This window comes from Rhea pennata, chromosome 27 (assembly GCF_028389875.1).
Source record: "Rhea pennata isolate bPtePen1 chromosome 27, bPtePen1.pri, whole genome shotgun sequence".
NCBI lineage: Eukaryota > Metazoa > Chordata > Aves > Rheiformes > Rheidae > Rhea > Rhea pennata.
In genome coordinates this window covers 1,642,668-1,658,929 of record NC_084689.1, presented here as the reverse complement: position 1 = coordinate 1,658,929, position 16,262 = coordinate 1,642,668, and the positions used below count along the sequence as shown (strand labels likewise).

Sequence of the window (16,262 nt, the reverse complement as noted above, 5' to 3'; positions counted from 1 at the left end):
GGCTGGCCGTGGCAGCGTGGGAAAGGCACAGGGACGAGGGGTGGCCTGGAGGGAAGCGGAGAGGGCCGGAAAGAGGCTCAGGCCGTGACTGCGAGCGGAGGGGAGCTGGCAGGATACGGTGCTCAGTGCAGCCTCGCAGCGGCAGCAGCCACCCGCCTACCCGCCCAGGCCCCCAGCCCTGCAGGCATCTGCGCAGCCGTCCATTCATCCGTCCGTCCGTCAGCCCAGCAGCCAGGGGCTCCTTGGAGCTCCCCACCAACCTGGCAGTTTTTCCGATACCCCCCCAGACCCTGCACAGTGCCGCAGCCCCGGCAGCGCAGCACAGGGGCTCCCGCTCCTGGGGACCCTCGCTGCCCCACGCCCAGGCATCCCAGTGGGGGGAGGGGACCGGGCCGGGGGGGAGGGGGGCGCTCAGCCCCAGCCCCCCGTGGCGAGGGGCAGGTCCGGGAGGCAGGCCCGGCCCCGGGGGAGGCAGGAAGGGCGCCGGGGGGCAGGACCGGCCCCGGGGAGGCAGGACCGGCCCCGGGGAGGCAGGACCGGCGCCGGGGGGGCAGGACCGGGGGCGGGGGCCGGGCCAGCCCACGCCGGCCGGGCTGCGGGGCCCGGAGGGAGGCGCCCGCCGAGCGGGAGCAGCTTCGGCCGCCCGGAGCGGGGCTCCCGGAGCGGTGCCCGGCGCGGCCGGTGCCCGGCGCGGCCATGCCCGCCGGCTACCCGCAGCGGGCCCTCACGGTGCTGCTGCTCTTCGGCGCGCTGGCCGCTGCCATGGCCCTGCTCGCCTCCAGCCTCATCTTCCAGCTGCCGGCGGGCCGAGCCGGCCCCGGCCCCGGCCCCGGCCCCGGCCCCGGGCGCGGGGCGCTGCCGCCGGCGGCCGCCGCCGCGCTGCTGCCGGTCTCGGCCGCGCTGGCCGCGCTCTGCCTGGTGCTCAACGTGAGCTGCCTCCTGCTCTGCCTCCTCCACGGCTACTGCAGCACCGAGCTGTGCCGGGGACCGCGCGGGCCCGAGCGGTGAGAGCTGCGGGGCTCCGCGGTGATGCCGGGGGAGGTGTGTGTATTGGGGGGCACTGGGGTGCTCTGGGGTAGCAAGGTGGCTTGGGGGGTGCGGGGGAGCATCCGAGGGGCCACGGGAAGCCGTGGACACCCAGGGCTCTCAGGGCTGCAGGGGAAGGGATGTGCAGGGGGCAGAGGGTGTCGGGGGCCTGGAGGGGTGCAGAAGGGCTTGGAGGGGTGCAGAGGGTCCAGGGCCAGGGGTGCAGGGTGCCACAGCCCCCGCAGGACCAGGCCGCCCTCGCAGGGTGCTGTCCCCACCGTGGGGGCTCATGCACAGCCCTGCAATGGGCCCCGAGATCCAGCCTCTGCCACGGGCTTCCTCGGTTGCTACCCCCCCTGCAAACTGGAGGCAACAGCTCAAGGAAGCTTAACCACCGCCGCAGGGGGGCCGGGCCGGGCCGGGCCGGGCCGGGCCGCCGGGAGCCTCCACCCGCCTTTGGCTGCAGGGCCAGGGCAGAGCATCGCTCTTGCTGCTGAGAGATCCAGGCCTCGAGAAGACGTTCGCCGCGGGCCCGGCCCCTTGCTCACAAACTTTCTAGAAAGCATGAGAAAATCCTGGCAAGGTGTCGCAGCGCCCGGGACCCCCCCGGAGACTCTCCCTCCGCAGCAGCGGCCGGGCCGGGCGCCTCGGGTCGCTGCCGGGGTGATTTCAAAGGCGACTCACACAGCACAAACCGACTCCAGGCCTGAAATCATTAACCGCGAGACATGTGTTGACTTAATCATTACTAGCACATTAACACTTGCAAAAATGTTTCTGAAACAGTCCTCCCTCCTCCTCCTGCCAAGGCCCGGGCTGGCGGCTTCTCTGCTGGGGCTGACCTGGGCTCCGCGCCAGCTCCTCACCTGCGTTAAAAGAGAAAATCAACTCGCAAAGGAATGGATTTAAATGTGGAAACTGCTCTGTACACGGAGGTCCCTCAATGTAACTCACATGATGGTCCGCATGGGACCATTTTGGGACCACTCTGACTTCAGCCAGTCAGAACTCATTTAAAGGAAATTACAGTGTTTCAGCATTTGCTTTTGCCTCTAATCAGACAAAACCTTTAACGCATAATGCTCCGTATGGATATGACATCTGGAGGCACTCCAGCAAATGAGAGATGTCTCATCTCAACATCTTCCAAGCGAAGATGATGCTTAGTATGCTCATTAACAAAGGAGAGCAAAGTATTTTTGCAAAACTAAAAATTCCCATGCTAAATTTTGCTTTTTGTGAGAGTTGAATTTCTGCTAGAAGACCATGATAGCAGAAAACTCCCAATCAGTTGTAAACTCGTTCTAGATCAGGTATTGATGTGGGCTATAAAATGCTCATTTTTGAAGTTCTGAAGTTCATCTTTATATCCCTAAGTGCAAAACAGGACAGGCAGCTAATTAGGCAGCCAAATGCAAAGGCACAGGAGCCGAGACCAAGCGTGCCGGCCGCAGGACGGGGCCGCACTTCGGAGAGCAGCGACTCACTCAAGGACTCGCGGGTCAGCGCGGCCGTCGCACAGCGGCAAAGCCCCGCAAGCGCCTCTCGCTGAGCAGGAGGAGCGCTCCCAAGCAATCTGATTTTAAATGTTTCTGTGCATCCCTGCAAAGCGAGAGGCTGCTTTTGGGCGGGCTTTGGTAAGCTTTGGTTCCCATCCCGGCATCACACTCTCACTGGTCTCAGGCAGATCACTGAGTTTTGCCGTGCCTCAGTTTCCCCAGCTGTGACCTGAGGGTTACACTCGTGTTTGGCAGGAAAAGGGCAGGTTCTTGGAAGACAGGAAATTTTGCTTGCAGGCAGGAGGAGCTGCCAGGATACACGTGCTATAGCCCTGCCTGCACATTAGCAGGGGCTCAGGGGCCGCCCAGCCCCTCTCTGCTTGCTGCCGTCCCCCGTGGCTGAGCTGGCCCGGCCCCGCTGGACACTGGTTTCATTAGGGACCTGCTCACATCCCCAGGACCTTTCCCACGTTGGGCATGTCACACTGCATTACAGCCCCGCTCCTCAGCGCTGCGAGCCAGCTCCAAACAAAGTCCTCCCCCTCCCCGCTAATCCCCCCCCCAGGTCAGGTAATTAATGAAACAAAGTGGCTGCTCTTCGCCGCCAGCCAGCGAGGAACGGGAGCGGAGCCAGGGTCTATTAACGGCTCCTGGCAGCAGACTGCCCGTGCAGGCGGCTGCAGCGAGCCCGAGAGGAGGGGATGAAGCCCGAGGGGAGATGGGGATGGGTGTCCCAAGGCTGCTTAATTCATCCCAGGGGACGGGGAGAGCTGGCCGCTGCCGAGGAGCGATGCGAGGGCCGGTTCTGCCCAGTGGATTATCCATGCCGCTGCCCAGCAGTTGTTTCCAAACTCCTCCCCCCCACTTCCATGTTACCCTCCAGGGCCTTTGGAGGTGCCCAGCAGGACCAGCAAAGCCCTGGTCAGCCCCAGCACCCCTCACGCGGTCATTTCCAGGGACAGTTTGCAGCTTCCCAACACCGCAGTCCCACTAGCATCTCTCAGGGTGCTCGTTTGCAACCCAGAGTGGCCTGGCATCGCTCCTCCGACCTTCACCCGTCATCCCCTAACGACCACGTCCTGGCCTCCCAATTAGCAAAGGCAGCTCGTGGTGGCAACGGCCTCCAAAGCCCAGTGAGGCGAACACAGCCCTTTGCCAGGTCAGTTTGGCTCTGAAGACGGGAATGTGCTCCAGCAGCTGGACGAGCAGAGCCACGGGGCGCGTTTCAGCCTCCGGGCAGAGGCTGTGCCCGCAGAAAGAGCGTGGCATCGCGGGCTGGCTGCGGCGGGGTCAGGCGTCATGGTGCTGCAAGCGAGACCACGGCCCTGCAGGAAAGGGACTGGTCTTTTGATGTGTTTCACGCACAATTCAAATAAAAGCCTGGAATCCAAGCTGAGCAAAGAAATCCAGTCCCAACATTGAAAAGACAGCTTGGCCTTGCTTAATCCAGTGCCCCAGCTCTTTACTTTCCACCCTTTTCTTTAAAGGGGAGAGCCTGATGCACATCAAGTTTTGCTCTGTTCTTACTCCTCAGACCCTGCAATAATCACCTGCAAAAAGCCCTGAGCATCCCTCCCTCTCCCCAGCATTTGTTTTCCAAAACAGAGCTAGAACCAGGCAGGAGAAGTTTCAAAATTCAAGTGATTTTAAAGTTTTCTATTCCAGAGTGGGACAGAAAGCCGACTGACCGAGAGATGTACAAACCAGCAGCTGGCGGAACCCCCAGTTCAGCAGAAGTCAGTAGCTTTGTGAACCCATTCGCCATGCAGAACAGAAATGCTTTGGTTCCTCAGCAGGGCCCAGGGCATCACACACCTCCGCATGCTGAGACCAGGGCCAGGAGACTACCCCGAGCTGTCTCACCCCCCAGAGCCAACTAGGAAAATATTTTTCTCACCTGTTTTGCAGAGCAGACTGGTTCCTCCTGGACAGCCGGACAGTTCGCCACACTGCCATCGGCTTGTTCTGCTGCGGGGTCTCAGTATACCTAACAGGCAAGTGCCCATTTCCTGCCAGCACAGCCCAGCCAGAGCTTGGCCAGGCAGGGACTGCATGTTGTCACCCCAGGACACACATCCCACGCTCATTGCCGAGTTTTTGGGAGCTGCCCAGTTTCTACTTATGACCAAGTTTGTTTTGCAGATGGTTTTCACCAGCTCACCGCCGCAGTACAAATACCCCTCACTCGGCTGCGGGGTGCAAGCTGCGAGTCTATCGGCCCTGAAGCAGACAGACCCTGTCCCGTGGGCTTGAGCAAAAGGTGGAGGCTTAGCAGCAGCCCCACAGGAGCTTGGCTCGGTTCTGGTCTCACCGCAGCTCCCACTCACCTGCGGATAAATAATACCAATGCTGGTGGCCCAAGGGGCACATCCTGCTGGAGGGTGAAGTGCTGGTGCCTGGCTGCCTAAGGGAGGCGGATGGGCTGGAGAAAGGCTGCGCTGCTCAGCTTGACACACAGAGGCTGAGCATCGATGTGGGGCTGAGGGCCCTGGTAGCAGGCAGCATTTGCAAGCATGAAGGTCAAGGGGAACAAAGCAAATCTGCGAGGTGGTTACCGAGCAGAGCACGTCTCCTCCTTCTGTTCCCCACAAGCAGCCCTTGCTAGGCAGTTTCTGTGGTCTGAATTTTGCAGGACAGATGCATCACTTTAGTCCTGGTTTCCCAAGTTCTGTCACACTCTCTCTTCCTTCCAGCTCTTGCCATCTACATGCTGCTGCTGTTCGAACTTGAGGCTGGCATTGCCGGCGCCTGTATTCTCTCCTCTGGCATCGTTGTCCTGTTGATCACGGTGACACACACCCTAGTACGGGCCTCCCAAGTCTCACGTTGCAGCCGCTCTGAGGTCTCTCACACCCTCTATGAGAACGACTCTGCCCAATGTGGTGAAGCCTCTGCCAATGATCCGAACAACAAGAACACGGTTGCACCCCGGCCCCGGCCTGAGATCCACCGGGAATTTTCCTTCCCTCCTTTCCTAGAGCGCAAATCCCAGCTGGACTCTGCAGCCAGCAGCAACCTCACTTCCTCGGGGAGCCCCGGGCCTCACTCCGAGAAGGAGAGATACAACCCGCCCCGAACGCACAGGACGCTCTCGGCTGAGTCAGGCCTCCTGCAGGCACAGTGCAAGCCATGGAACAGCATCACCCAGGAGATGAGGAATATACTATCACGGAAATCCGGAGCCTCTGGGAAGGACTCAACTCTAGTGTGAGCAGAAATGGGACCGTTTTGCCCCAGCTTATCGCAGGCAGCTGGAGGCAGCAGGGCCAAGATCTGCATTTCTATTTAGAGGTTAACATAGGTCATATCAGAACCCACATGTTGAGAAGCCTCATCAGACGGGGGAAGTGACTGCTTTTCAATCCTCTGCCCTCCCACGGGGAAGACGACTTTGGCTCTCCCCCCTGTCTGGCTACATTAAACTGCCAAGTGAGCTCAGAGCGGAAGAGCGGCAGAGCCATGGAAGACAAATCTGTGCAGCTACGGCCTGATGTTCTTCACTTCTTTTACTGAGAAGATGCAACCTCTGCTAAAACCCAAAAGCACTTGGCCATCTGTCCTGAGCCCCCAGGGCCTCCTGCCAGAAAGCGCAAGTACTAAAGGCAGTGCTTATTTTTGTGAAATACAAACCGAGTTAACTTGCTCTGTTGCTGCAGCCCTGCTCTGATGTGACACTTTGCCAGACTGGGATTGTGAGTCACCAGCAACAGCTTCTGGTGATTTGGCAATCAGTAAAGCGTTTCAGAGAGCAGAGAGAGGCTGCTGACCCAAGATCCCCTCTAACGTCCTAAATTATTATTCTGATAATACATCTGCAATCCTGAGCACAACCCATGACTACAAAACAGAGTACTTTTAGGTGGGGGAACTGGGTCAAGCACTGTTTTGTGTTATTTACTAGGCTTTGAAGAGTCCAGACTAAGCATCTTTCTTCAATTTCAAGGTCTCTTCTCCACTTTCCTCCACAGCCCAAGAAAACTGCACTCTTACCAAAATCCTGAGCAAAGTTGTTGGTTCCAAGGAAAGATTAACATTGAAATTACATCCATTTTAAAGTGATCTCCAAAGCTATGTGTACATCTCTGCTTTGCATTGTTTGACACAGGATGAAGAATGCCTTTTTTATTACTATTTTTGAAGAGCAGGACAGTTTATTTTTCTTTTGAGAAGTTCTAAATCTGCCTATCTCTGTTTTGCTCCCAGCCCTTTGAAACACACAGAGGCAGAAGGCTCCAAGACCCTCCCCCCCAGCCTAAGTGAGCAAGAGGGGAAAGCTTTAGACAGTACTTTCTTGTTTTTTCTTTTTATTGTTCTCACTAAAACCAAACTCAGCAACTTTCTGGCAAACTCATGAAAAGCTCTTCTTGCAGAATGCCTCTTGAACAAGGCTGAAGTGTGCCTACTTCACATCTTTTTACATGGTCCTCAACAACATACTGAAAGCAAGACCTAGTTTTTTTGAGATTTGGTTTCTGTAACCAAGAGGTAGACATAAAAATGCCTCATAGCAGTCTGCCATCAGAAAAAAAACAAAAAACAAAAGACAGGACAGGACAAACGCAGAACAATCTCATCTCCCTTTTGCAAAGCGCTCTAGAGAAAAACACAACTGCTCCCTAAAACATCTCCGAAGGCAGGCCTGACCCCATCAGCAGGATTTGCCTGCTCAGGTACTGCACCGTGATATTTGAAACGGAGAGGCAGGCAGAGGCATCTGTGCAGTTTCACAGATTGAGCAGGTTTCTCCCTCCTCCAGGCGGTTAGAGTACATGGAGCTGGGCTGAGGACAAGGCAGAGGATGGCCAGTGTTGTCCGAAATCAGGAACTGGCTGGAGGATTCTTGCCTTGTTGGGCAACAGTGCTGTAAAAAGAAAGACACAGTCATGTCCAGCAGGCAGGAAGGACATCAGCAGCCGTGGGAACGTGAAGAACCAGGGGCTCCCTCAAATAAAATCTCACTGCTTGCAGCACGAGAGCAGCTTAGACAAGCACAGCTCATGGACAACCGTAGGTGTGCAGACTGCAAAGCAACATATGCCAGCCTCTGAGGGTGTCAAGCTAGCAGTCTTCACAGCCACATTGCATGCTAACACTGCTAGGAATTCTCTGCTGGGCTGATCTGAGTGTGACCCTGCCACACGAGGAATTAGGAAAATATGGAACCAGCACCAAAAATGTCTAAAACGGAGTCATTCTGCAGAGACAGAGGCACCTGGTTTGCTGTGGTGGTTTTTCAGGGATGGACATTCAAAATTGTTAGCAAGGAGCATAGACAGTTGGAAATTTCTCACTCCCACACAGTCAGGCTCCAATACCAAGAAAGCTATCAGGAGAGACAAACACACTAGACTCAGACCATCTGCTAAAAAATGTTTTAGTAGCTGTAGCTCAATTGCAAACATATGAAAATGCATCATCGTTCTGCTACATCTGTCAGTGCCACTTATCTCTCCAGATCTGTCGTGTATGTGGTGCTCTGTGGAGAGAGTCACAGGAAGAACAGTACCGAATGCAGCCTCTGTCCTGCTCCATCTCAATGACATCACCACACTCCAAACGCCTTTGACATAACAAACATCTAATGCGTTACAAAAACAAACACCCCTTTTTAAATGAGGAAATAAATTATTTTGCAGATATCCTTTTGTAAACAAGATTATTTGCTTCCCAAGGTAAACAAAACCAGAGAATCACTGGAAGGCAAGCAGTACGTTATTTAAATAAGCATAGAATCACATTATTGAGATAGCTGCTTGCACATTATTGAGATAGCTGCTTGGCTTATTTGTACTGGGCTGTGTTACATCACCAAAGCCTCTGTCAGCCAGAGCGATCATTTGGATAAACAGGTAGAGCAGTAATGGAAAGTCAGTGTCGCACATCCCTTGCTACCTGCGGCCCTGAGCAGAGTTCAGCTGATCCTTCATGGCTATGGCGTGTTTGAGCAGACTGTCAATGCTCTTGAAATACAAGCTGCTGTCGGTCATGTTCTTTATGGCACTGAAACAGAGAGAGGGGGATGGAGGGAGGAGGACTGGTTAATACCATCACAGGCATCAATTTTAGTGTACACGTATCCTGACATGAGGCTACTGTTAAGAAGCCTCAGCTTTATATGGTGTTTTGCATCTTCAGACACTAGCTAGTGGGTAGATTTACTGCAGGAGATTGGCAGGTCTGCACCACACACGGAAGTGTGGAAGAGCTGGCATGCTAATCAAAGTGAAGCAGCCAAGTTTCATGGTAACAGTTCAGAGAGAACAGCCTCACACTGACACACTTCCACTCCGACCACGCTCTCTCCCCGGCCAGCACCAGGCAAGCAGCAGGGAAGCGTGGACGGCCTCTGCTGTGCTTCCACACTTGTAATGCCCGCGCCCGTGAGCACTATGCTCCTCCTTGGAAGGGTCTCCTGTACCTGCAGGCGTACTCCACGGTGTAGATCGCTCCTTGGCTCTGCTCCTCCCAGCTCTGCATGTCAGACTGAAAGCAGACCACAGAACAGGGAATGAGAACGAGGCATCGTTAGGTGCACACTCGACAGACACTGTCTTCAGCAGTGCAGCCCTTGAGATATGCCCTGCCAGCTCTGCCCTGCCAGCTCTGCCCAAACAAGGGCTGTCACTGCTTTTTACTGGAAATTGTGTTTGGACACTGTCTCCTACTTGACAGCTTGTGACATGCTCTGGGCTCCGAGTGCCACGCACTAGTATTTAAAAGAAGCATTCATTGTGTGTATTTCTGGAAGCACTGCTGCTTCGGGCCAGTGCTTTGGATGCTAGCAAAATTCCCCTTGGTTGTAGATGTGCCCATGAGCCAGCCAAGAGCAAAGGCATGACAGGCTCCTAGCAACCAACAGCTAAACTGAGTGTAACGGACTGGCTGGATAATTCAAAGCATTCAGCTTGCCTGATGTGTCCTGGTCTGGCAAGGCAGCTGATCAGAACACACACAGTTCTCGGTGAGCCCGGTCCTCGGCCTTGCATGCAAAACAAGGTAGAACAGCTTCTTTCGCAGCACTGAAAATTCCCTCTCTCATAAACATTTTTATAACCACAGGCTTCCCTGTCCTACAGTCTGCTCTGAAACTCTGGCTGTCTGACCCCAAGTAATAGTCAGCATTTGATAATGAGAACATCCAGAGTGCCTTTCCTTTCAAGGGATTAGGAGGAGCCCTGTTAACATCACACGGACTCAAGCAGAACTACATGCAGCCAATTCGTGCATGGGAGATAATTGTACACAGCAGCTCCATGGAAAGGGAAAACCAAACAAATGCACAAATCACAATGAAAAAGCAGCTGAACTCAGAGGTGTAGCTCAATAGGTAAGTTTTGAAAGAGTCCTTAAGTAGCTCAGGCTCTCTTTAAAATATGTTCCCATGGGAGTTAATTCTGCTCTGCTGACTCTAGTTACAGGCCAGAGGAAATCCAAGGGCCTCTTCTTGTGACTGAAAGAGGTCAGGTAGGAGCTTGGACTGCAACCAAAATCCCTTCTGCTGTTCAAAGCCTGTCCTGTATCGGGACACTTGACCACATAGCTTTAAACTACAAAAGAAACAAGTCTTTGCATGCAACTCTGGGCAGTTCTTTGCAGCAGAGGGTCCAGGACTCACATCCCCGCACACTGCGCTCCAGGGTCCACACTCATCCCAAAGTCCAATCACGTTTTACAGTATCGTATCGGTTGCTAAGATCACACTTTGCTAGTGGAGGTATCTGCAAAAGAAGCTGGGATCTTCCTGCAGCTTCTCACTCTGCTCTCTCAAAGAGGTACCAGCAGATCTCTAGTGATCTTTAGGAGCCTGGCAACACACTGGCTCAGTCATGTGTGTCACTCTCCTACTGCTCTGCTGAAAGGGGGATTTGACCCACAAAGGGAAGGAGATCCCAGCTAATGAATTATCCACCCCATTTTCTCCAGCAGCAAGGCAGTCTCTGGACAATTCGAAGCAACAGTTGTCACCTTGCAAAACCCTGCACAGGATGAGGGTACAGAGGCAGAGCTGGAAAGCTGGAGACAAATGCCTGCAAAGTTCCTGTGAAAAAGTGTTGGAGATGGTAAAGCCAGTCTGGTACAACAGTGGTTTTCCTTTGGCCCTGGAGTTTCTAGACACCAGTAGATTTTAATCATTATCCTGTATCAGAGCCAGTGATGCCCATTCCCAGCATTTCCACCAATTTCTGGGATTTTCATGCTCTTAATTAGGAATAAGAGTCTTTCCCTAGAGCTCCTTGACTTCTTCATCTTTTCGTGATGTCCTTTCTTCAAATTCCCAGGACATGTCCTTGGATGCCATTTAATAACTAAAGCCAGCTATTAATACACAAGAGCACTAATGATGTATTATTGCTGCTCGGCAGTAAATTAACGGGGAGATATAAGTTCTCAAAAGATCAGGGGCAATGCAGAAAGGCTGCTTTGTGCAGAGTGGGAGCAGGGCTTAGCAGCACTGCTAAGACACATGGAGGCAGCCAGGGCCTTGCATCCTGCTGTATCTTATCAGTGAGGTGGTAAATCTGCCTGGAGAGTTTGAGATCGTGAAGAAGTTATTAAGATTATTTTTAATCAAACCAAATAAAGTTGCTTGTTGTAAGGGCATAGAGATGACCTTCTCTTAGCATAAACTTTTTCTCCCCCTCCCTCTCATTTTTTCCTAGGTTTAAGTCCTTCAGGAATTTCAAAGACTGTGTCTTAGTAGAACTCTGTCAGCCAGAGATGGACTTGCTGTTTGGGCCAAGGAAAGCTGGAAACCACCAATAAATCTTGTTTCCTTTTATACATCACCTTCATCTGAGACTAAATTACATGAGAATAGATCCACACAGAATGTTCCTGTTTCTTTTTCTCCATTCTGAAGAATTAAAACCACCTCTGTTTAATGCCCTTGTTCTGATCTAGATAAAACCTGACAGCACTTTCACGGTGCACAGCCCTGCTGACACCCTCCTGTTCCAGTGTCTTGCCACAAAGCCGATGGGCTCTGGCAGAGCAACCCAAAATATCCATCCATATCTAATTGAACACTCCGGAGCGACGATGGCCTTGTCAGGGCCCCGAGAGCATCCCTCTCTCCTGGGGGCCTGGCTGCTTGGGTGCAAGGGCTCAGCAGGCCCAGCCTGGTGACTGCAAAAAGCAACGCGTGAAACCGATAGAATGAGAGTGAGATCAAGGACAACAGAGATAACCCCCAACCACAAGCCCCCGTTACGAGCAGCCTGGCAGTGCAGTCAGGACACTCATCTAGCTGAGTTATGTTTAACCCTCACAGTTACGACCAGGGTCTGGCAGGGAGGAGAGCATGCTCCCAAAAAGGATCCTGCAGCCTTGGAAGAACTGAACCTATGAAGGTGGGAGAAAAGTCACTAGCAGCAGTTCTGGATCGATTGTTTCAGCTGCAACAAATAGTCTTCTTTCCATTTTCTCCCACCTCTTGCCACATCAGTGCACCATTAACACAGAGGCAGGAACCAGAAAACAATTTAAGCAGGTGAAGGTGCCTATGCTTTGAGCAAAAAGAAATGGACTTAACAGCAGCAAGCACAGAAACTCAGAGCAAGCATTAGGAAATGCTTCCTAACACTAGAAGAGCAAACAGTCAGTGGAGTGACACTGGGGCAGTGCCCTGGTAGCTGTGGCTGGGGGGCAGAGCGCACCACAGATATAGTTCACCTTCGCCTTGATACCTGCTGTCACTGCAAGGAGACCTCTTTTTCGTGCCTGAAGGCACTCACTGCCCCAGCGGGGGTTGGTTTGAACAGGAAGGCATCAAAGACCAAAGGCATCTGATGCTTGTGATTGCTGCAGTCACACAGGGACGTACAGGGCCCTTGCACTTGCTGCTGGAATCCACAGGGAGACATGACCTCCTTTCTCACAGGAAGAAAGCGAAAAACAGCAGCAATTTTGGCTAAAAAAGAAGGATTCGCTGGGATGGCAGCAGCCAGGAAATGAACTCAGCTGACTCAGAGGGGTCACAAAGCACTGCAAGTAACCGAGAAGACAAGCCTGCCGAGCAGGAAAAGGGAGAGAATCGAAGATTTTGAGAGCTCTTGCCCAGCACACACCCCACTGCCTAGCAACACGCTCCGTGTCCAGTGCATTCACCGAGCTGTCGTTTCCATTAGTGCTTCTGCACTGTCCCTTGCCCCCATCCCCGTTACAAACCGTTTCGTGATGGAAACTGATCTCTTCCCTCTGCATGACTTGTCATACAATTTGCTCAATTTCCTTTTGTTCTGGACACGTTCCCTGAAATTGGGACTATTCTGATTAAATCAAAGCAAGTGACAGCTCAGGAATAATATTACAAACCTCCCGTATCCCAGTGATGCAATCATATCAGCACGTGCTATACATACACATACATCTCTATACACCTACCATTGCACACAGACACACATATAAAATGCTAATAAATAATTGAATAATAAAGTGTCACAATCCAGGTTAATTTGGAAACTAGGGCTGTAAAGTAAAGGTGAAAAATGGGGCCCGACAGTGCATTAGCATAGACATGAAGCAGTAATCTATTCATGAGACATCACTCCTAATGAATCATGACTGGCAGGAAAGGGAGAAGGACAACAAGGCTGGCATTAAAGTGCCTGTGCTCCGTGCTCTGGAGGAAAGCAGGAACACAGCTGTGAGATGCGATTCATTATCCTGCTTTGCCTCTTGTGGGCTCTTTTTACTTGTTTCTTCACACTCCCCGTCTCACCCTCCTCCTTATTTTATGTAGGAAATAAAAACCTTGCAGTGTAGCTAGCGGTAATAAGATTTAACATCTCCCTCCTTCCCCCCCTTCTTCTCCCACATAAGACAGGCTGCTTATTTCTCTTTGTCTCTGTGCTCAGGTCCAGTGGTGAGAGCATGGGGAGCAGTCAGACTCTCCAAGTCTTTTCTCAGGTCTACAGGTGAGCTTGCAAGTCATCCTATTCCTTCAGCTCAGCGGAATGCGGGTCCCATAGCACACCTCACTTTCCTGCTAACAGCACGTGCAACCCTGAATGGTGATTTCATCCCTCCCCCTGCCCAGAGGGGGACACAACTGGCCAGGCCAGGAAAGCAGCCTGTGCCCGACCCTGGAGCCCAGCCGAAGCAGGACTCACCTTGTGCTGCGCGAGCTCTGGAAGGGATCTCCTCACATGCTCCTGCAGCCGGTACAGCGCCACGGACGGCTCGTTGGCCAGGACGTACATGCTCTCTGTGAATTTGTCCGTAACTGCAACACGGAAAGCGATCGAGTTAGGGAGGAACAGAGGACGGCGGAAGCTCCCTCGAAGCCCTGGTGCCATCTCCCACGCAGTCTCTGAAACCTGCCGTAGGTGTCCGGGTTGGAAAGGTTCGGAGAGCGCTCGCCACACGCCTCCCGTGCCACAACCAGTTCGATACCCCGCAGGGCTTTTATTGCAGAAGGCCCAAAGTTTCAAAAGCTTCAACGTGCCAGAGAAAAAGAGAGATCAGAACAAAATCTCAAATATTTTGGATAACTAGTCTGTTAACATGAAAGCAAAACCCTGTTAAACAGGCGGTTTGCATTCCACCCTCTCCATAACGGAACGTGCAACCAGCAGCAAGCTCAACCAACAGTCAGAAACAAACTGCACGAGGCTGTCACTGATCCCAACAGTCCCATCGAAGCTCCAGTTGTGCTGGTACCAAGGGCCACTGGGACTTGGCCCATCATTGGGCCCTTCCTGACCAATCTTGGGGTGGCCAGGAGACGGGAAGAGCCCAACCACATTCTGACAGAGGAGGTCAGCTCCCACTCCCACCCTGCACGGCTGCCCTGTCTGGCTGAGGGCAGTGGGGTGCCGACAGCTCCGACCCTCCCGCAGTGCCGGTTTGGAGGCTCCCTGTCTAGTTACCTGCCTCTCAGGTCCAGCCCAGCCCAGGGCCTCTTGCTCTCCGAGTCTCAGCTGTGCCCCAGGGGGGCTCGTTCTGCTGCTCCCCTCAGGATACCTCCTCCAGGCATCACCGAGGAGACGCAGCGGCCACGCAGCAGGGCTCGAGAAGCCGGGGCGCTAGTCAGGATCCGCTACGAACCAGCCACCTGGCTCTGAAGACGCTGCTTTCCCTCTCTGCAGCCTCTTGACGTGCCCCGGCTCCGGCCTCCCTGTTTACGCCGTGCACTGCGTTGGGCCAGTCTGCCTGACGCCCTCCGTAAGCGAGTACCGGAGCTCCGGGTTTCGGCACGGTCTTCACAGGCTGAGCTCTACGCTGCAGCTTTGATCTCTCTTTCTGTGTGTGCTTGCAAGGCATACACTCGGGGCTCGTAATACCTAATAATTAAGATAGATGCAGAGAGTGCTTCCTTTTTTTTTTTTTTTTTTTTTCAATAGTGGGTGTGGGTTTCCTTTAATAACAACAAAAATGCAGGGGGCATCTTCATCACACTGAAGTGCTTCTGCATAATCTTCTATTTTAAGGAAAACAATTCTCTTCTCTTTCCAGAGCTTTTGTTTCAGTGACAACTGCTCAGATTTGCAGTTTCGTTATGTTGGCAGACATGCCACACCTTTTGAATGCAAAGGTGACTAAACACAAAACTTTATGAGAATAATTATATCCACCTGCCAAACTCACATTCCTAAAAAGGCTGATACAGCTGATTTCCATCCCTCTTCTAGATACGGGTTCTTGCAGTAGGTGTGGATCCCTAACAGCCAGGCAGGTAAAGAAGGGAGAAATCAGGAGAGGAGGAAGCCAAATACCTGGTAACCTGGCAGACGGGAATGCTCTCCTGAATGTTTGCTAGCTAGCACGTGAGACCAGGTGAGAAAGGAACGCACCCACAACAGTAACACTTAGCGTTAATCCACTTTCCTGAGAGTCCTGATGCCTGAGGACATCAGGCAGCCCCTGATCAGGCAGGATCAGCACAAACCGAGCAGGGGCGATAGCGATTTACCACCTCCTACTGTAGATTCTTTGCTGCTTCCGCACTTTAATGATCAAAAGACTCTGGGACTTGGTACAAAAAGGGTGAGCGACTTCCAGAAGATCTTCCAACTTCCGAGTCCGCGCCCTTGGAACACTTCTCTGTTGCTAACAAAATTATTACCTGTTCCCTGCCTTTAAAGTTTCCAAGCAGCTCCCCAGGCCCAGCCGCCCCAGCTGGTTGCTCAGCCCGTGCCGGGGACAGGAGCAAGCCGCTGCTCCGCTGGGACAGCCGCGGCCTTCGCCGCACGCTCAGCGTCCCTGGGTTCTTCCCGGCTTCCAGACACGCCAGCTTAACCCAAACTCTGGGCTCTCGCTTCTTCAGCGCCGCGCTGCAAGTGACTTAATGCAGCACCACAGCAAAAAGAAAAAAGAAAAAAAAGAAAAGCGGGGCCCGCAGGCGGCCCAGAGGCAGCAAAGGGAACCAAGCGCGGGCGCCCGGCCCCGGAGAGGCGGCGAGGCCCGCGGGGGCCCGTCGGGACCAGCCGTGTCGCAGCCTGCCCGCCCCTATCGCGACCGGGCCCGCAGGGCCCCGCCCGGCCGGTCCCGCTCGCACCTTTCTTCACCTTCAGCTGCATCTCGGGCTCCTCCATTCCGCCCGGCCGTTGCTTCCGCTTCCGCCTGCGCCCGCGCCAAACCGCCCCGGCCGGAAACCGCCGCGCGACCCCGCCCGGCCCCGCGGCGGCGCCCGCTCCAAACCGCCCCGGCCGGAACTCGCTGCCCGCCCCGCTCCGTTCCGCCGCGGGGGGTGGGCGCGGGCGGGGGGCGCCCCCGGCACCGCGCTGGGCCCCGGGC

At 54.0% G+C, this 16,262-nt stretch overlaps 2 protein-coding genes across 6 annotated transcripts; one reads left to right on the top strand and one right to left on the bottom strand.

Annotated features, from left to right (window-relative positions):
- Nucleotides 1-655: 655 nt before the first annotated feature.
- Nucleotides 656-8,264, top strand: TMEM221 (transmembrane protein 221). Its single transcript, XM_062596282.1, has 3 exons — nt 656-1,004; nt 4,434-4,519; nt 5,219-8,264. Exons 1-3 carry the CDS (start codon nt 697-699, stop codon nt 5,734-5,736), a joined length of 912 nt encoding a protein of 303 aa, XP_062452266.1. The 5' UTR covers nt 656-696; the 3' UTR covers nt 5,737-8,264.
- BORCS8 (BLOC-1 related complex subunit 8) lies at nt 6,633-16,112 on the bottom strand. Of its 5 annotated transcripts, none has more exons than XM_062596283.1 (5): nt 16,024-16,112; nt 13,637-13,749; nt 8,944-9,008; nt 8,418-8,525; nt 6,633-7,386 (listed from the first exon to the last, which is right to left on the bottom strand). In XM_062596283.1, exons 1-5 carry the CDS (start codon nt 16,058-16,060, stop codon nt 7,344-7,346), a joined length of 366 nt encoding a protein of 121 aa, XP_062452267.1. In that variant the 5' UTR covers nt 16,061-16,112; the 3' UTR covers nt 6,633-7,343. The 5 variants fall into 5 exon arrangements, with proteins under 5 accessions (XP_062452267.1, XP_062452271.1, XP_062452270.1 ...); XM_062596287.1 differs by lacking the exon at nt 16,024-16,112 and adding an exon at nt 15,592-15,983; XM_062596286.1 differs by lacking the exon at nt 16,024-16,112 and adding an exon at nt 14,396-15,571.
- Nucleotides 16,113-16,262: the final 150 nt, after the last annotated feature.

Bases quoted from the DNA above. Each gene is read 5' to 3' on its own strand.
- TMEM221 (XM_062596282.1), top strand. From the start codon at position 697: ATGCCCGCCGGCTACCCGCAGCGGGCCCTCACGGTGCTGCTGCTCTTC. The intron at 1,005-4,433 runs GTGAGAGCTGCG...CCTGTTTTGCAG, and splicing joins GGACCGCGCGGGCCCGAGCG to AGCAGACTGGTTCCTCCTGG. The intron at 4,520-5,218 runs GCAAGTGCCCAT...TCTTCCTTCCAG, and splicing joins GGTCTCAGTATACCTAACAG to CTCTTGCCATCTACATGCTG.
- BORCS8 (XM_062596283.1), bottom strand. From the start codon at position 16,060: ATGGAGGAGCCCGAGATGCAGCTGAAGGTGAAGAAAG. The intron at 9,009-13,636 runs GTGAGTCCTGCT...GTCTGCTTTCAG, and splicing joins CAGAGCTCGCGCAGCACAAG to TCTGACATGCAGAGCTGGGA. The intron at 7,387-8,417 runs GTAGCAAGGGAT...TTCTTTTTACAG, and splicing joins AACTCTGCTCAGGGCCGCAG to CACTGTTGCCCAACAAGGCA.